Source organism: Apteryx mantelli, chromosome 2, assembly GCF_036417845.1.
Source record: "Apteryx mantelli isolate bAptMan1 chromosome 2, bAptMan1.hap1, whole genome shotgun sequence".
Taxonomy (NCBI): Eukaryota; Metazoa; Chordata; class Aves; order Apterygiformes; family Apterygidae; genus Apteryx; species Apteryx mantelli.
The window spans coordinates 158,516,301-158,533,475 of record NC_089979.1 but is presented as its reverse complement, the minus strand read 5'-3'; the positions used below and the strand labels follow the sequence as shown (position 1 = coordinate 158,533,475).

At 39.0% G+C, this 17,175-nt stretch overlaps 1 protein-coding gene across 1 annotated transcript in view; it reads right to left on the bottom strand.

Annotated features, from left to right (window-relative positions):
* DIP2C (disco interacting protein 2 homolog C) overlaps positions 1-17,175 on the bottom strand; it is a 331,587-nt gene that overhangs the window by 113,769 nt on the left and 200,643 nt on the right. The window contains exons 5-6 of the mRNA XM_067291920.1: positions 7,071-7,196; positions 6,006-6,215 (exon numbers count right to left, since the gene is read on the bottom strand). Of these exons, the coding sequence (XP_067148021.1) occupies positions 6,006-6,215; positions 7,071-7,196 (336 nt within the window). The remainder of the gene's footprint in view (positions 1-6,005; positions 6,216-7,070; positions 7,197-17,175) is intronic.

Sequence of the window (17,175 nt, the reverse complement as noted above, 5' to 3'; positions counted from 1 at the left end):
CAGCATGTTAAGTCAATCACTTGCAAGTGCCAATGCATATCACTTTTATAGCCTCTGCATTTTGAATTTCACAATTTTAGTTTCAAAATGAATTTGTTGCATATTAGGAAAAAAATTCAATCACAGCAGGAATTAGGAATTAGGGTTGGAATGCAGGGGAAAGAAACAAAATGTAAAGAAACATGAACATTGCTTTCTGCATGGACACTTACTTGTCTACTATTTTTAGACAGAGCTATTTCAATTCTTCCGCATAACAAAGACTTGCCTTCTAGAAGGCAAACACAATTTGGTCTGACTCATGCCATCACTACTAAACAATTCCACAAAGCTAATCTTTCTCTTTCATAGCCTGATAACTCAGCGTGCTACCACAGTTTGTTTTCAAGTCTGAGTCTGTATTACCTACGCATTTGTACTATTTTTACGGGTTGTCTGACGAATTTTGTCCAGGTTTTTAACAGCATTAGGGTAAATAGAGATAAATACCATAAGCAAATAATAACTTCTCTCTTTATTGACATAAATGATCCCCAGCAGCCTCCGAGACACAGAAGAAGACAGGTCTTCATACTGCTGCCACTGAAGTGAGGAGGAACACACTCCATTTAATGACAGGATAAGAGTCTTTAACAATGCAAAAATTGTGGAAAAATTTAATCTGATTCCAATACTATTTTCAAGACACATTTTTATTACATCTGTCTTATATGCATTCTGATGCCCTAACTCTCCTACAACACTGACTTCTACAGTGAATTCCACCTGAAATGGATAAAAAGAATTTCCACAAGAACTTTGAAGAACTTTGGAGCACTGTAATTCTAGTGCATTCAATCCCAAATACATGCACCATCAACAGAGATAACTGATTTTTATGGCTATATATACAGGATATAGATGGCTATACTATATGGCTATTTGATGGATAATTGTCATGAAAAGTTAAGACATGGTACTAATCCCTATAGTTGTTATTTAAGATTTATAGTCATGGTCACCATAAGAATAGACACTACTGAATCTGGTTGAGCAAAACATGAGATGGCTTTGATCCTGCCACTCAAAAATATCTTGCACCCTATGCATGTCCAGTTGAGCCTTTTGAGTCTGATTACATCCATCCTTATCATTATATCCCCAAAACGCTTTATAAAGTGTTATAAGTAACCAACTGAAGTATAATAGCTTGGACAATGAAGCTTATGCTGGTAATTGTTTCAATAATGTCTTTATTTTAGACATCTTGTCATTTGACAAGTATTCTAGTCTCAGCACAATTTTTGGCCTTTCTTGCTAAGTGGCAGCTTTTTTATAGTTAATGATTGAATTACCCAATAACTAAGTCTATTAAAAAATGCTGATGTTTATCTTTTTATCTTTTACTTATAATGCAGTTTTGCTATGCAAATTGGAGAGGATATCATGACTAAGAAAATAATTGTACTTAGTCAGCTATTAGTAACATGAGAAAGTATTTTTGAAGTTAGCTATAATTGTTTACATCTTTCCAGTGAAATATTTCCATCTTTCAGACTTTACAAAGCAAATTGAATTTTAGTTCTCCTTAGTTCCCCTTCCAGGTTTTAGCACTGAGATGAAATTGTTTTTATGCATGGGAGAGAAGACATGTGATCCAAAGCATCACAGAGCAGAGATGCTACCCTTTCAGGTCTATACGCTTGAGCCCAAATATATCTTTGTAACACATGGTGCTAAGCAAGGTGAAATAACATGGGAAAGGAGCTTCCTGCTCTTTTGGAAAAGAGCTTCCTTTTGAACAAGCAGCCCTGGCACTTGAAATTATCCAAAGGAACCTCTCTTCCTGATGTGGTCACCACAAGCTGGCCACAGAGTTGGGTTTTAGTATCCTGGCTGCCCATCTGCTATTTAGACTTCTATTAAGATGAATCCTTATCCAGCAGAAGAGGAGCACTAACGTTTGTCTTGCTCTGTTCCTTTGTAGTATCTGCTTAGCACATGCCTTATCATGGCAATATCTATAGCTGTAGGTTTCATCGATTAAAGTTGCAAAGCCTCTGTCAGTTCTCCTCTCAGTCAGGCCTGGTGAAATCAAAGTCCTACAGACTTTGTGGTCTGAATGATGTCTAAAGAAAAAGTTAATTGCTGTTATGTGAAATGTAGCCTTTATTTAAGTAGAACAGTCAACTCAAGGTTTGACCATGGGCACATTGTGTATAGAGATGCTTGGACTTCATGTCAGGTAACTTGAAGCACTGTTTGAGGTTTAGTTAAGAATAACGATCCTGACACATCTGTCGATTAAAAAGTAGAAACTGTGACAGCTGCATGACTTCAAAGCATTTCCTCCATCAAGCATACATATTTGCGTCACCCTCTCTTCCCATCTCTTCCAATATTCTTGCATTAGAAGATCACAGACTGAACAGCTGTTTCCAGTTACGACTCTCCTCATTTCTGCCACTGGAGTAATATAATTTGCCCCATTTTATGAAAGTGAGAAAGAACTGACAATTCAGTGCACATTCATGTAGGTATAGAGTGTGTATACTGACACAGCCCTATATTTGAGGAGAAGCAAAGAGGTGGAGGGATACTTTTTGGTGGAAGTTTTGGAAGCACACGTAAGTACTACGCAACTGGAAAGTCTCCAGGAATTCAAACTGCATCTCTGTAATACTGTACTTGAAGAAAACATAGCCTTTTCTCCCTGGCAAGCTGGCTCTTGTTGTTGGGGAAGTGATCTTAAAGCCAAAGTCGTATCTCTTCCATCAAATAGGCTTTTTCTGTATTAATGTCCAGGTGATGCAGAGTATCATAAACTAGTCTTCCACATCTTAAGTTAATATATCCCCTCAGAACACATAGGAATTTTAAGGTTGTCAGAAAACCATCAGTCATGCCTTATGGCACATGTTTTTATATTGATTTTTATTAGAAACCTATGTAGCCCTTAATTTGGAAAGAGGCCTTTGATTTTCAAGTAGAAACATATTTGAAGCATATAAAGGCAACATTAAATGTGCCTACAGGATCAAGATTTTGTAGTGAGATTTTTAACTCTTTAATCTGCATAGATTCAAATTTACAATGATAGGTAAGCACTGCATGATTATCATTAGCCACAGATTTTCTGACCTCTAGGATATACTTTCTCTCCTTGATTTTGATATACATATATATCCAAAAAATATAATATAGACAAATGCAAACTTAAAGACTCATATACCTTAGAAATGTATACAGTACTGACCCAAACAGGTCCTGAACATTAGGTATTTTTTACAGATTACACTGGTTTGACCTCTAAGTTCAACAATTATCCAATACAACTTTGATACCCAAGTCAAACTCAAGATTCTCCCTGTAGTTCAGTACAGATGCTTTAGTGTCTTGAATTTCAGAATAAATATTTAAAGGAAATCTATCCTATACCAGATCTTTGGCCACAACAGAGCAGCAGCCACTAAATTAAATGAACAGTATAACATTAAAAGCATGTAATAGCTTATGCAAATGATCTAAATGATCCACAAAGCCGAACTCTTTAGATATTATAGTCAAAGATTTTTATCAAATCCCTTCTCAGGACTGCATTATGGTTTTTAAATTGGAAAGATCTCCCTTTGATTCTGTGATGAACTCTGGAGGTCAAATTCTAGTTGAGATGAGAGTTGAGTCTTTTTTGTTTTTTATCATTAAAGTTCTTTACTACTGCCCCTTGAATTTTATTTATCAGAATTAGCATCTCCAGAATATGACAGTTTGTCCTTCATATTTACAGATGACTTCTGTCTTGTAGGCTGATCTGTCTCTAGAGAACACCACCACCCTGGGCTGAACATCAAGCCATGGGAATATACATTCTCTGTGTTCAAGATCACATTGTCTTAGAAGCTCCAGAGGAGATTCACAGAATGGGATCATTTTTCTCTCTCACTTTTTCTCCTATCAAAGAGGATTACTCATCTATGATCACTGGCACACTGCTTTGTCTTAACATTCGTCTCTGAAATATCAAGGTTATCTATGGGAATACTTCACATCTATTACCTCTTAGATACAACTAAATGCAAAATCCACCTCCTTGGATTGAGAAGAAACGAGAGCCATTTAATTTCAAATTCTTACAATATGAAATCAGACAGCGACTCACTCATGAAGAAACACACCTTATAGTTAGCACCTGTCCAGCTTCTCTTTTACTTTTTTCACTGACTCTTGCAACAAGGACTGATGATAACCTTAAGATCACAGTTGGAATCCACATTTTAACATGTGTTACAGTTAGTAGCAGATATTGCTCAGTTTTTATATCCGTACGACCTTTACGTTACTACATCACAACTGCTGTCCACCTTGCCACGCAATTTAAGGTTTCTCATCGTCAGAATAAAATAAAGATATGTATACACTGAGACGGGCTTAACTGCTTTCTTCAAAGGAGAGATCTTTCCAGTCAACAACAACAGCAAAGAGAAAAACATGAAAAAAAGAAGTAGTATTTTTCCTCTTCCTCAAAACACTGCCATCTTAATTTAGTTCTATAAACGCTGTATTATTTACCGCAAACTCAGAGTGAATATAAAAGAAGACTTACTGTGCCAGATTTAAAATTACTGAAATGTCACATTATAAAGTAGCTATATTTAAAGACACATTAAGACTTGGTGTGTGAGTAATGCAACCTTTCAGAGTCTGGATAAATTTAATTCTCTATGCTATAATTTCCTCTAGCATTTCAAGATGAAGTCACAGAAAATAACCAAATGCAGTGATTAATGTGTTCAGAAGTGTGTGCTTTTCTAAAACAATGTTCTGAGCTATTCATTTAACATGATTTTAAGAATACAACACAAATTCTTTTCCCAACTGCAATTTGGCACTTCTAGAGCATTGGTTAGAGGATTACTTATCCAAAAATATAGGTGTTACATCAAGCAATGCCGATAGCAGAAGAAGGGATAAGGACTACTGCTCCAGCACATGAAATTAGGAACAGTTAAGATGCTATTATGTACCTCTTTATACATATATACCTCAAGAAGAATGATCAGTTGAGGAAGAGTCACATAAATTTTTCCACTAACCTGCATCTGAAATGGGCAATAAAACAATAGCAAGGTTGCTTTGTCTGTTCCCATACAGATTTTCAGTGAGACAACTCCATACGCAGGCCCAGCAAGAATGCACTCAGAGCAGACAGAGGAACAGAAATTCTCCAAGCCTCCTCTGATAAACAGCAGTTACTGGAGAATGAAGGGAGGACAACAAGCCTCACTTTCCATATGCCTAATTTAATAGCTGCCTCATTTAAGTGAAGATTAATGTCAGTGACACGTCTAATGTCATTGACTAATGTCAATGGCAAAAATATTCAGAAATAATTAATGTCTATGAAGCTTAGCCCCATAATGGATAGAAAGCCTTGGCTTCCTAGGATCTTTCCAAAGGATATAAACAAGCTGCTAATAATAGCATCAGCTCCCTTCTTTGAAGGTACATAATAGTTCCCAAGGACTGCAATAGTCAGAAATCACAGTATTTTAGATTGAATTAAGTGCAGCAAAAAATGTTTAAGAGGACCTACTGTTAATAGAGAATTATCAAAAATCACTCAAACTATGTAATTAAAGTGGTGCAGAGGTAGGGGAAGTTTGTACAAAAGCAATCGCTAATGCTGCATGCACTCATTTTTCCTACTATAGATCCTACAGATCTAGGATCCTACAGAAGTCTTTTTTAGTGCAAAGTAATGGAAGTCATGCATATGCACCTAGACCCTGTTTGCCACAACAGAAATTTGCCCCAGCTCTTAATTTCTACTTTTTTTTTTCAGAATAAGAACATAGGCATCTCTCTCCATATAAAATATGTAAATGGGATAAAAGGAAAGAAGAAAAAGCACAAGAGAGACTTTTGTAGGAAAGGTCACATCCAAGCTTCAAACAGCAACATAAGCTAAATGTCAGAGACCAAATTCAGGGTAAAATGGAAAATACTCAAAAGGGTGATTGACTAACCTATATGCGTTTGAGCCATAACATCAGCTAGTCTGTGGGCAGCACCACTGCCTCCACTTTGTGTTGAGGAGGAAGAAGTGGTTGACGTGGTAGAGCCATGGATCGCTTGACTGATCCAATGTTCCATGTTTATACTCCCCTGACTTGAGGTGGGAGTTCCCTGGGAGTCGCCCTGTACGGAGCCTTCATCTTCTGAACCAGAAGAAGTATCTAATAATTAAAAACAGCCTGTTATTTGCAATGCTTTTTTTTTTTAATAGAAATAAAGCATGTTCACATTACAAATTTAAAGATAACTTCCATTAAGAAAAATTCATCAAGGCAGGCCCTGAAACTAAGTCAATTGCTAACTTCACATCAAGAGAGTTTTTCTGCTCTAAGGTCATTGCTCATGTATTTTTTTACAAAAACAAATATGGATAATATGAAGTTCTTCCTTTATAATATGGCTTAAGTTCTTCTGAAGATTTCCAACCACCTATTAACAGTACAGAAAATCCCAAATACTTTCCCAACATCAGTCCATAGAGTCTGTGAAAAGCTTTTTCAGTCATAAGGAACCCACCCCTCAGTGAGAAATTCAGTCACAGCTGCTGTGCCAAGGATTCAGCGAGTAGCAGAATGCATGGGATGTGGGATATTTTCACATTGTAGTAGGTAAAAGAGCAGATAAATTAGAAAAGGAATGTCAGAAAAAACCCTGAAGAGGAAAAATCGTAAAGAGAAAGTTCAATTACAGTCTTAAGGAGGTAAACCAGAAACTTGAAAGGAACCTGGAGTCACATAAAATATGACAAATCTGCCATTCCAGTTAGGTCCTCATAGACCAAAAGGACCAGTGCAAGTTCAGGCACTGCCAAGGGCAAAGCAGTCTTGGGAACTGCCCTTGTTCACTCTTCAACCATTCAGTTCACCTTCTTCTGCTCTTTGAACATACCTCAATGTTTTGCTCAGTGTGCTTCAAACGTCATTTCTATTACTGCCTATGTAGATACATTATTAGCTCATAGCAGCACAAGGAATCATTTAAAAATTTTTCCTAAAAGGCACAATACAGATGCTCACCTGGAGGTGTGTAGGCATCCATTGACGTTTGCACCACCAATGAACGTCGTTTTGAGGGCATGGGGACTGCCATTTTTCTTTCTTTATGTTTAGCAAGGGCTGCCTGAACTGCTTCTGTGTGGACATCTGGAAAAAAAAGAGACATTTCACACTAGTGTTCAATCAGAAAAGAACTGCTTGGGTACTTGGTGCATCTGCAGCCAGGTTAGCTGGTATTCCAGTTAGGCTGACAACACTGTGACATGATGAATGCTTGGGACCGCATAGGGATTGCATAGGTTCTCCACACCGTATGGAAAGCAGCAATAGTGAAAAGTGCTGGAGCTACAAACAAGTCTTTCGAGTAGTAGTATGCTCCCAGGACAGTGCTCCGTTATTTGAAGAGTAGTAGCTCTGCTTCCTCAGAGCAAACTTCTGCTTAATGATGTTTTACAAACAGCTATTACTTCAGTAACAATTACTGTTTTTAATGAAAGTACTGTGTATTAACACTGCATATTTTTGAAATGAATGAGGTTTCAATTTATACAAAAAGTCACACTAAGGGAAAGTCACACTAAGGGAATAGGAAGATTTGCTTGAAAGTGAAGAGGTATGTGAAGTGTCACAACAGAAATGGCAGCAGGTCCCCCATCCCCAAGTCCTGCCTCTGTCACTTGGCTTTATTCATGAAAAACGAAGTATTACTAAGGTCAGCCTGAGCAAGGAAAAGCACAGTGAGCCCAGACCTTCCAGCTTCCCAGCGGGTGTCACAGTGCGCAGCTTAGACCAGCTGCCTCCAAAGCATGCAGCAGCTTCCACTTCACAATCAGAACTTCCGCAGTGAAGAGCTTTTCAAGCTTTCACGTGTTTATGGAGCAGTCTGTCTCCCAAGTTTGAAAAAGGCCACATATCATGTGTAAAATAAACTAACAAAATATTTTGACAATCACTCTGTTCTGTGCTAATCTTTTAATTGCTACCACAGCTAAACATGGAAATTACATTGAAATAAGTCAGCGTTTAATTTACTACCTTGCACTATTTGCCTGCATGTTTTTATAGTTCATAGAGATATGTATGAGGAGACTGTATGCAAAACACATGGCAGTCAAGAAAAAGCATTTGTGGTCGGGGGAGCTGCCATGCACTGGGCATACAGCACACGCAGCAGGCAGCTGAAAGCAAACTGTACACTGCCTTTTAGCCAGTTGCTGTCAGTCAGCTGTAGAAAATGCAGCAACAAGTTGTGCACACAGTTTAGGTATTCCCACTCATGAAGCGAGAGCATGGTGAAGATGTTTTAAGCCAGCCTGATCTCACTTCTGCAGCTGCTGAGTCTGTTTAAAGACCTCCCTTGTAGGCTGGGTTAGTAGCGTGTACGCTATTTCCTACTCCTGTGGTGGCAGCTCTAAGAAACAGCTCTTTTTGAGTGAAAAGCCATTTCCAATGTTCTCCAAGAAAAGCACCAGAAAAGAGGAGAGTATAATGAGTGGCAATTTTGGTTAAAGAGCTGTCAGCTGGACCACAGCCGCGTAAGAAGCTGTCGTAAGGAACAAGTGGGGAGGATGAGCAGGCCCGTTAGATGGTGCACCCTGCTGATGAGTCCTACTGCCTTGTGCTGAACCATGTTCCCTACCTTCCCTTGGGGTTTAAACACTCCTCAGTGGAAAGACTGCAGGAAAGATGGTAAGTTGAAGAAAAACAATGTTACCAGCTGCTTCTGAGAGTTGTTTTTTGCTTTTGTTTTAAATCCTGAAGAGAATGTGCATGTCAGGGGAAGCAAGGCAAGAAAAGCCAAAAGAGAAGCATGGAAAAGCATCCTCGAAACAGAAAAGAGCTGTGAGGCTGACAGACCAAAACAGGGGAAGCTTACAACGCTGACGTCAAACCAGGAAACAATTTCTCTCCTGTCAAGTCATTATTATTTTTAATTAGACGGCTTAAGTTCCTTCTTATAAATAAAATCTGATGAAAAGTTTGATGTGAAAACTATCAGTGTAAGAAAAAAAGCAGTGCAAGTCTTTACCTACCAGCATGTCCCCAAGAGAAATTCCTACCAGCTCACTCCACACCAAGTCTGTTCACGTGTACAGGACTGAACATGCTCACTAACAGTTTGTGTTTCTTATTCAACAAACTGAGGAAAAATTCTTGGTTTTCACTCAGAGGATAGAAAATAGAAAATAGAAAATGAAAAGAGAATGGTCTTTTCCAGCTTTTTTTTTTTTTTGAATTCTACAGCAATGTTCTGAAGAGAATAAATTTTGCAGATCAAAACAGAAGAAATTACTTGTGAATTATTGGATTAAGGATTGCTTTTAACTGTAAGTATTGGGAAGGAGATGAGGTGTAACTATTAAGTTCTTCAAAAGTTTTTTAAAGGAAGACAACTGAGAGAAATACATTATTAAAATCCTTAGTGGCAGCTGGACATTGAATCCTATCTTGCTAATTCTTGGATATTTTTTTGATGCAATGGGAAGGTAACCCCCTCTGCTCAATCAATAAACACTTTGCAGGGTTTTGATTTTCACATGAGTCCATGGGAGTCCAGGAACTGAACTGTTTTCTTAATAAAGCACATGCCCGATACGTTTATTTCTACTGGTTTACTGTGGAATAAACCAAACAGGATTGTTAAAAAAAAAAAAAAAAAAGCAGGAAAGCTAAAACAATAGAAATGATAAGAAAGCCTGACTGAACACTAGGGAAGCTGATCAGGGAGGAGGAATATTCACACCTGCTCCCAGCTCAGCCGGCAAGGTCAGCTGTTCTGGAGGCTTTACTCTGAGGCAAGAGGCCACAAAGGGAGGCAGGACACAGGGCTGGGAAAGGCTGGGGATGGTCCAGGGGCTATCAGCCAGAGCCTACAGGCTTTTAGGGAGAGAGGAAAAAAAGGCAGCAGAAGCAGTCGACCTGGGATGAAAAAATCTCTTCACAACATTCACTCCCAAGAATAAAACTCTTTTGGCTAAATGAAGTGTGTCTACACAACGAAGAAAAGTTATGGATTAGGTATAGGGAAATAGAGATAACAGTATGGTCTTATTTTTAAATGAGTAACTACTGATGGGTTTTGAATATGCTCTCTAATCTATCTTGACAGTCTCGTATAACATTGGACGTGTTAAGCTAACAAATGCAGCATTGGAGCCACTCACATCCCCTTTGTCCCCAAGTGGTCGGACAGCAGAGGTGGGGGGAATGCCTGACCAACACTTCACAGCTACATGTGAGAACAACTCACAGGTCCCAACATCTCTCCTGTAACCACAAGACATAAGCAGTTCAGTAGCTCTGTTCCCACCAAAATCAGCTACAGATATGTGCTTACCATACAAACACTTTGCTCTTCTCTTTGTTTTTCCTTTGCTCTTCTGATCTACAAGCCAACTTTGCTGATGTTTCATAGGGGAATGTTAACCAAAATACATTTGATAATGGTTTTGTAGATTTAAGATTTAAACCCACACTGAAAGGTACATTTCTCATCAAAGGGTGGCCATGGTGATCTGTTTCTCTTCCCTTTGAGCAAGAGGGTGGTAGCTTCTTGCCTTTATTTCGTGAACGGTTGTCTATGGTGACCCACATATTGCATGTCAGCTGTTCTCTCCCACTGCTTGCCAACAGTCTCTCTCCAGTGGTTAGTGCAAAAATATATGGAGGCTTGCAATGGGAATTTATGGAACAGCAAGTGGAAGCTCCTTGTTCATTAAAGGAAGGAAATTGCTTTTGTGATACACATGGGGAAAAAATATAATGAGGGTGAGCAGACATATCTGAGTTCCCGTGGGACAGGAAGCTCTTTCTCCCCCAGCATCCCATGAGCACGAAGCAGGTGGCGTTCCCCGCGTACTACACACAGCATCGGCAGCGAACTTCACAGCAGAATTTCAAGCCGTCTCCAGTGTAGTGATGCCCCTTGTCTTGCAGGTCTGGCAGAAGTGTCTGACCTGGCTTCGCAGCCTGCTCTGGCACACTCCAGCTAACTGAATTCATCAAATTGTGATTGACCATTGCTTTAAAATACAGATCACTTGTTAATTTTTCCTTAAAAAATTCCTCCCCTCATGAAGATTTTGTCCAGAAAAAACAGGCAATTTCATTAAAATAAAAAAGAAAAAAAACCCTCTTCTCTCTTTCCTCATAGCTACATGCTACAATTTCTAACCCTCTATAAACTTCTGACAGAGTTTCAACCTTGATGTAGTTGCACTCAAGCCTTCTGAAAAGCCCCAGGTCTAAGTGGAAAGAAAATGCTTTTAGGTGAAATGTTCTTTTATGTAGCAGTCTGTGACATTCTAACTACACTGTTACAGCTGATAAAATGATTTGGGGTCCTGACCCTTCAAAGCACTCCTCTAGGTAACAAAATCTTTACTGTTCCCACCTGGCTTTTTCACAAGAAAGGCTCAACAGAAAATCTAAAGTATTGAATAAAATATCACCATGTCTATCTACAATAGTAGGAACCAATGTACAGTTCCTTATCTTTTATTTTCCTGCATTGTTTTGGATGGGCCAACCCATACTTTGAATTCAATTCGTGATTTTGTTCTCAAGGAATCAATAAACAGGAAAGGATAAAGTGACATGATTGGGAAAGCTAATTAACTTGTGCTCTTGCAGTCTATCTGGTGTTCATTATTCAAACCGACAAGTACTTCTTACAGGCTGCCTGGTAATACTTAGCAAACTTAAGACAACCCAGCTCTGTCCCCAGCTTTTCCTTTTATTCTTATTTGTTTATTCTCTCCCTTTGCTTTCTTATGACAGGATAGAAAGGGCAAACAAACTTTTGGAAGCAAAGTCAGTAAATGAAATACAAAGGAAGTGGAACTGTAAAAACAAGCACATAGTAGAGAGAAAGTTTCTCCTCAAAAAGCTAACAATCTGTTAAATAAGAAGTGAGAACTTAGAACAAAGATACAGAAATTTAAGCTGGCAAGAATATGAGGGTCCATAAGCTCTGAATCCCACAGCAATGTCCCATGGATTTGGCCACAGCACTCCTTAATCAGAAACTCTCATCTTATTGCAAATTTTTTGTTTACTGAGGGGGTAAATTCTTTATTAGCAGGAGGAATTGTCTGGGTTTCCCAGGAGGTGCTTTGTTTAGCCTGGCCACTGTTTTTCATTTGGTTTATCTCGTAACCTGGCACAATGATGTATACCTTGATTAACTGAAAAGCCTTAGGGAAAAAAAAACATAAAATAAAAAAACCCTAAAATACATTAATGCACACCCCATGTAGTTAGGAACTCCCTGCTCTTCTCAGTCTCTCCTAGCTTTGATGCTCAGTATGACCTAGTGGCTGTATGTTCTACACATCTGTGCATGGGATGGTCAGCGGAAAAGAAAACAAGCCCGCTGTTCTTTTCCTGTGGAACAAAGCAGGATCCTACCTGCACTGGCAGGGTGCTCCGATGGGACACCACTACCATAACAAACCAGCAGGAGAAGCAGGGTCAATAGTGGGCACACAGCCCAGCAAGAGAGAGCTGAGCTGAGACTCACAGGACTAGTGCAGAGATTGCTCATTTTGCAGGGACACTGCTGTGGGAGGGAGCGACCTCTTCTGAAGAGGGGCAACTGGGTAACAGAAGATGTTAGAAACAACTGCATTAACTGCATTAACTGCTGATAGGACAGTGCGAATGGATACACTCATTCAAAGTTAAACAATAGAGCCCAGAAAGAGAGAAATATTGTTAATTACAGATTTCTTACGTTGATCCCCTTTATCACAGTGTCCTTTAACCATTTATTCCCTACATTTTTGATGACCCAACACATAAGATTTTCTTTTGGCATGTTTTTTATTTAGTCAGAATTTGGCAGGAAGAAGGAGGGCCTGGCCAGGAGTTTCAATCTGGTCTGTATAGGCTCTGGGGTAAGGAAAGCCTCTTTTGAGTTTTCACTCTAGTCTTCTCTGGAAAACATACTCTCTCTCATCTTTGCGCAAACATACGCTTAATATCTTCTTATAAGCGGCCAGTTCCCTCTATGACAAGCTGCCCTGTCCTAGCCATTTATCTTGGGGGAGACAGTATGTAAGATTTTCTAGGCTCGGGTGAGCTCTCCAAGGAAATCAGTCTTCCTTTCGTGAAGCAAGAGAGCAATCGTGATGAACAAGTTCAGCCATTTCCTGGCCTACATATGGAGCAATACTGGGGTATCTCATGTTTCTCTGCAGCTGCTAGACCAGCACTCCTCTGAAGTGTGCCTCCTTGTCTGGCATGCAGCATAATCCTGACCTACCCTTCCCCTTATGTCCCCTCAGTAAGGATGCCCCATTCCTTACTTGGGCTAGATACAGTGTCCCTGAAGGCTTTTAAGTGTAACTGAAACATCTGAAACATGCTGCATATTCTTAGTCCTCCCACAGACTTTTGCAGTTTTTAGCACTAAATTCAATTTGTTCCTTTTTGTTCGGATCTCTTCTTTTTTCCAAAAAAACCCAAAAAACAGCTATTCAACAAATTACAGTTGTATTCTTCCTTGATGTGGAGGGGTTGTTAAGCTTTTCTTCCTATATGAGCTTAAAAAGCCTCAGTGGCTTCCTCTATTCAGTATCTGCCACATTGCTCTATAGATATGTCAAATGTCTAACATATCATAGGCAATGTGATACCTCCTCACGGATCATGGATCTGTCTGTCACTTCTGCATGGATCATGGACCAGGGTGTTCCTCCCACAGCAAGCATTATATTAAAAATTTCCACACTATAAAACTATGTTCCTCTTACCTCTTGCATCAAATGCCTTAGGAAACAAAAGAAAAACAGCTTCTTTTGTACTGAAATCAGGTCTTGCAACTAGTGTCAGGTAGTTCTTTTGCATCTGATTTACCACTCGCCCTGTTTCTTTTTAAGACCAGATGTTACACTGCATGTAGACAGCTGTGCATTGCTAGAATCAAGATGGCAAAAGTCTCTTTCTCCCTGCTTCAGATAAAACATATTATTTCTATTATTTTTGCTAGAATCTTCAGTTTCCCCGTAATTATAAAGCCTCGACATTTCTATACGTTGCTTCGCTTATCTTCCTGCCATGAGAAAAAAGGACTTTTTTGATACCCAGTCACCAGCTGTGTAAGGAACACACCAGTATGGAAAACAAGCTGCTGCCTATTTTTTTGCTCTAGAGACTCAGGACTATCTAATAGAATTCCTGGCATCTTCTCCAGTCTTGCTTTAAAGATCTGAAGTAACGGTACTTCCATCTCCCCCTCCAGGAGGCTTATCCCCGAGGGAATAAAACTGCTGGGAGACGTACCTTGATGTGATCTGAGTTCATTCATTTCATCTCTTTGTTCCTTTTGCTGATTCCTCTCCCCAGAGCTATTCCTGCCTTTGCTGATTGCACCTTTGGAAACAATCTTTCCTCCTTTGCTGTAGTAACCAATTCCTGTTACCATAATCAGATGACTGGGAACAGGACTGGCCTGAGGACTTTGAGAAGGTTTAGAATCCTTGCTTTTTATGGGATAGTTCACAAATTTAACTGACTCGCTTACAGAATGGCAAATTATTAAGCTCAAGAAGGCTGGTGATCTACACTAATGAGGTTAGAATGCCAAAGGATTCTTAATAAGAGGTTATTTATGTACATTTAATACATATTTATGTATTATTTATATTGCAGTAGAGGATCAGCCTTGAAGTCAGACATTTAACAAATGAGTAAAAACAAAAATAAGCCTGCGTCTCAGGGAGGCCGCCATCTGGGGTTGTATCAAGGAAAACGGCTGTAAGAACAGGCAGAAAGCAGTGGCTTGCAGGAGGTGGTAGGAGCAAGGGCAGTTATGCCTTTATATACAAAAGGTGCAATGGAAGCATCAAAACAAATTGTGAGTTATTACAGGGAGGCAATTGGTACTACAGGAAAACAGCCTTTCAGATCCACCAACACTCAAAATCAAAGATGAATTGTGGCTGAAAACTTTAGATAAGACAATGCTAAGTATAGCAATGATATACAGAGTAATTATAAAGAGGAAAGGTTGGCAATTGCTGCCTTATAGGAAACTAATAGTTGAAAGCATGGAAGTCTCTTTATGAGTTTAATCAGACCTTCGTTGTAGCTACCATGGAAACTAAGGATATACTGAGAATTCATTTCCTAATACATGGCCTGTAAATACTCTGGCTAGAGATAATTTAGTAGCTACATCTATTGGAAATGCAATCAGGACGTACTAAATGGGGTAAGACACGGTAAATGCGGTATCATCAGAACAGATTAAAATTAGGCTTTGTCTTTTGATTGTCCTGGACTGACAGTACCGACCATATTTTCAGGCAGATACTGTATTTTCAGGGCAAGTGATTTCATAAAAATCGCTGTGTTTATTCAACACAGACGAGTCTTTGGAAAATCATCTCATCCTGGCAATGTGAAGGTAAGTGAGTCCATATAATAACAGACCTTTGCTGTGGGTGATGCTACAATGAAGTAGTGTCAGAATACTTCTACAACATCTCTAGGCATTAAGATAGGAAAACACATAGCCTGAACAATGTGACACCTTATTTCTTTCTAGCTACAAGCAGGTGTGCTACTAATTCTAAAATAATGGTATTCACAACAAATAGTGAATACCCTACTGCAAGTACGAACATCTGCTCTCATAAGCTACTCATTTATGTGGGGGTTATACAAGTTACTAATAGAAAGAAACTATTGCTTACAGATAAATATTTCAAAAAAACAGTTTAAGTGTATAGATTTCAGTCTTTGGGATATTTACACTTACATATACTGGGCCTCAGGTTTTCCTGTGACCTAATACATGGATATGCAAGCTAATGTTCTGTTGACTTTTCATGAATTTGGTGCCAAATTTTGTGGACCTGCACAATTTATGACAACAAAACGTCAGTGCCTTAGAAAACCCTACATCTGTACTCCCACGAACGTGCTGCAGAAGAAGGCCTGGCTTCTGGAGGATGCTGCAGCAAACAAATTCCACTGGAACAGGAGACCTAGCTCCATGAGCTCTGCAAAACGCTGTGCCATACCATCATTTAGCTGCTGCTGAATAACTACAGGGCACCTGCACTGTCTGTCCTACTGTCCACCTTCCAGTGCACATATGAAGGAGATAGGAACGTTGCATGCTCTCACGCACTCAGAAATTTTAATTCTAAAGAAGAAAAGTATTGTTATCATTTCTTGCTTTGGATGGCAGTAGTGATATTCCATAATACTGGGTGCAATGAAGGTAAAGGCTGAACAGACAACTGGGAAACCTGTAAGGACAGACTGTAAAACACAGACATTATATGATGTAAACAGAGGATGCAAAAACCAAAGACTGAACTCTTTATGACTCTACTGCTAGAGTTTTATTGAAAGGCACAGTTTTGCTTTATTTTGGAGTCTTCGGATATTATGATAGGGTTGATTTCAAACTGTTTTTCTCTAAACTCTGAGATTTAAAACTATATCAATTCTAATAAGTGAAATCACAAAACATGCAGGCCTCCCACTAATAATTTCCATCCCTCTATATATTTATTGTCTCATTTGTAATGCAATCTGGAAGTAAGCTTCATATAGTGACTTCATCTCAGGCCCCCTTATTATGTGAGCTGAAGTAAATCAACTTTCTATTTGTTCCTCTCTGGGGATATTTGAGTAATTTTCCTCTAGAGTTCTGTAATTATCCTTAAAATGCTTTCTGCTGGGTCAAAAGCAAGGACATGACCATATAAATTACATCTTTGCAAAAGTTTTTCTTCAACCTTTTCTTTGTACTGACTGAGTTGTAGGTTTAAAGTAAGTTTGTAAGCAAGCTAAGTCAAATAAGAGTTGAATTTATTTCTGAGTAAGTGTGTCTGCAGCCAGGTTAATGATTTCAGATTAACTTTTCCAAGTACCCTCACTGACCCGAAGGGTTAATAAATCCTTTGTTTTATGATGAGCCACCTTAAAACATATATACACTCCTGCCTTGATACATAGTAAATTCTTGTATCTTCACTTGTTTTTCTTGCTCCTTTATTCTCTGGATTAATGTTACATGGTGGTGGTTCAACAAAAATAACTCCTCAAATCTTGACATTCCATCCTTTCTCCTGCCATGCATTAAGACTCTGATATTCTCATAATGCAA